The 2,143-nt window shown below is 39.4% G+C and overlaps 1 protein-coding gene across 1 annotated transcript in view; it reads right to left on the bottom strand.

Annotated features, from left to right (window-relative positions):
• The window catches only part of il1b (interleukin 1, beta), a 7,623-nt gene that overhangs the window by 3,070 nt on the left and 2,410 nt on the right, over positions 1-2,143 (bottom strand). Inside the window, exon 3 of the mRNA XM_035668626.1 lies at positions 401-587. Within this exon, the coding sequence (XP_035524519.1) occupies positions 401-587 (187 nt within the window). The remainder of the gene's footprint in view (positions 1-400; positions 588-2,143) is intronic.

Raw genomic sequence — 2,143 nt, 5'->3', positions numbered from 1 at the left:
AGGATATTATTGGTTGAAATCACTTAGTTCATGCTGACGTAAGCACGCATCACATTTAGTTTCACAGGAAGACACAATGATTGGATTCTGATATAAAAACACAAAGAAATTTAGTTTTTTGTACATATATTGGCATTAATTGTTAAATAGGGAAACAATATAACCATGGATGTGATCTTAAAGGGTTAATGTTATCATTATTATAATGCTTTTGCTTTGGCAGGACCCTTTATTGTTATTATGGAGAAAAGTGTATAAAAAAAGTATAGTAATTTCCTTTCGGAAGACAGACACTTCAGAAACTGAATAAGCTTTTTCACTTCTAGATCAGAACCCAGAAGTTCTGGTTTCGCTCTCAAAAAAGGAACTTGTGAAATAGCGTAAAACTATTATTACCCACCATCTAGCAGGCTGTCCATGATCACACAGCAGAGCTCGTCTTCACTGAGCTTCCTACCGCGGATCAGGGGCTTTTTCATCCTGTTCACTGCCAGCAGCAGGGTGGCGACGCGCTGCATGGTCATGGGGTCATGGGAAACCACCAGGTCCAGTCCCTCGTCGAGTCTGAAGACCTCGTCCTGAACATCCTGCATGTTACATGAGTAAAAGAAGAGATGAGAAAGCACAGATTGTGTCACCCAGCTGCAGGTGCTTCCTCATATAGGCTTTAATGAGTGGAAATAAATAAATAAGAATAAAAAAATAAAATTGCACATACACATATTTTCACTTCCAAATTAAGGTTATTATAGTTAATATATAACTATAAACAATTAAACTAGGTGAAACCATATTGTGTGCTTACAAAACCTACAAAAATAATATAAAAATAAACAGGAAAAGTCAATGTCAATATGTACGAGGAGCCATTGGTGCATATATTTATTGAGACTGACTGTAAATCAATGTGTTTGTATTGGAACACCTAGTTTGAACTTCTTCAATCCTGAAACTGACAAATATTATAATAAAAAAGACCTAAAACTGAACACTCAGACTAAGAAAAATGTGTATTTTAATTCTTTAACATACACGTTCTAAATATATCTACTGTATTTTCATCATTAATCACTCTGATCCAGAGGTGGGAAGTAATAAAGTACAAATACTTTTTATTCATAGTTTTATATCTTAATGCAACTTTTTACTTTTACCGCCTACATTTCTGCACAAATATCAGAACTTTTTCCTCCTGATCTTTTCGAAATGTATTTATATTTTTAGGCCACTTCGATCGCATATTTGGAGGCTGCAACGTGCTCGAAAACTCATGAAACGTGGCGCACATATCAGTCGTGGCGAAAATTGACATATTTTCTAGGGGTCCACTATAAGCATGGCAAAATGGCCCCTCAGGAGCCCATTAACTGTACCACTCGGGGTCCCATTCACCGATATGCATAAAAATCGTCACACTTGTAAATCTTATCCAGAAGAAAAAAAAATCCAGTGGGCACCATATCCCAAACCCAACAGGAAGGCGGCCATTTTGGATTTAGCGGCATCAAGGACTTTGTCAGCTGGTTGAGCCTCAACCAGCCTTCAGGCTACACTGGAGCACACCGGAGAGGGGACAAGCAGGCAAACTCAGGCTGTTCCCAGTAAAAAAACGAAAGGTACGAGGCATACCAAGGATGAGCAGCCACAGGAAATTTCAAGAGAAAGTGGATAAGAACAAATTCTTATATTGTTTCTTCATGGCATGGAACCCTTTGTGCTTAATATGCCAAAAAAAAAACCTGCGCTGTTGTCAAACGAAGCAAGACTTTGGGAGCCGCCATTTCAAAACGGCGCATCCAAAATTCAATGGAAAGTTGTCCGGCCTGGGCAGTGTTACTCAGAAAGAGGAAAATAGCACAGCCCACTGCTTCACTTTGTGGCAGCAGCAAAATCTTATCCACAGGACAACCTCCACGCAAGCAGCGTTCTAACAGAGCATCTTTTGAGATAGCGTGGATTTAGGCGCGCGGCCAAAAAAAACGTTTCTCGACTCAGAAATATGAAAAACTGCTTTTTGGCTTCAGCAGAAATACGCTTCACAGACTTGACACAAGGACGCGATCCCGTAAACAAATAAAAGGATTACAGGGTCTGATTCAACAATAAGGCGGGATGGAAGACATCGGAAAGGATGTACGTGAAC

This window comes from Morone saxatilis, unplaced genomic scaffold (assembly GCF_004916995.1).
Source record: "Morone saxatilis isolate NCDOM2014 unplaced genomic scaffold, NCSU_SB_2.0 Contig21, whole genome shotgun sequence".
NCBI lineage: Eukaryota > Metazoa > Chordata > Actinopteri > Moronidae > Morone > Morone saxatilis.
Note: the sequence above shows the minus strand (reverse complement) of the source record. Positions and strands in the feature narration are given on the sequence as shown.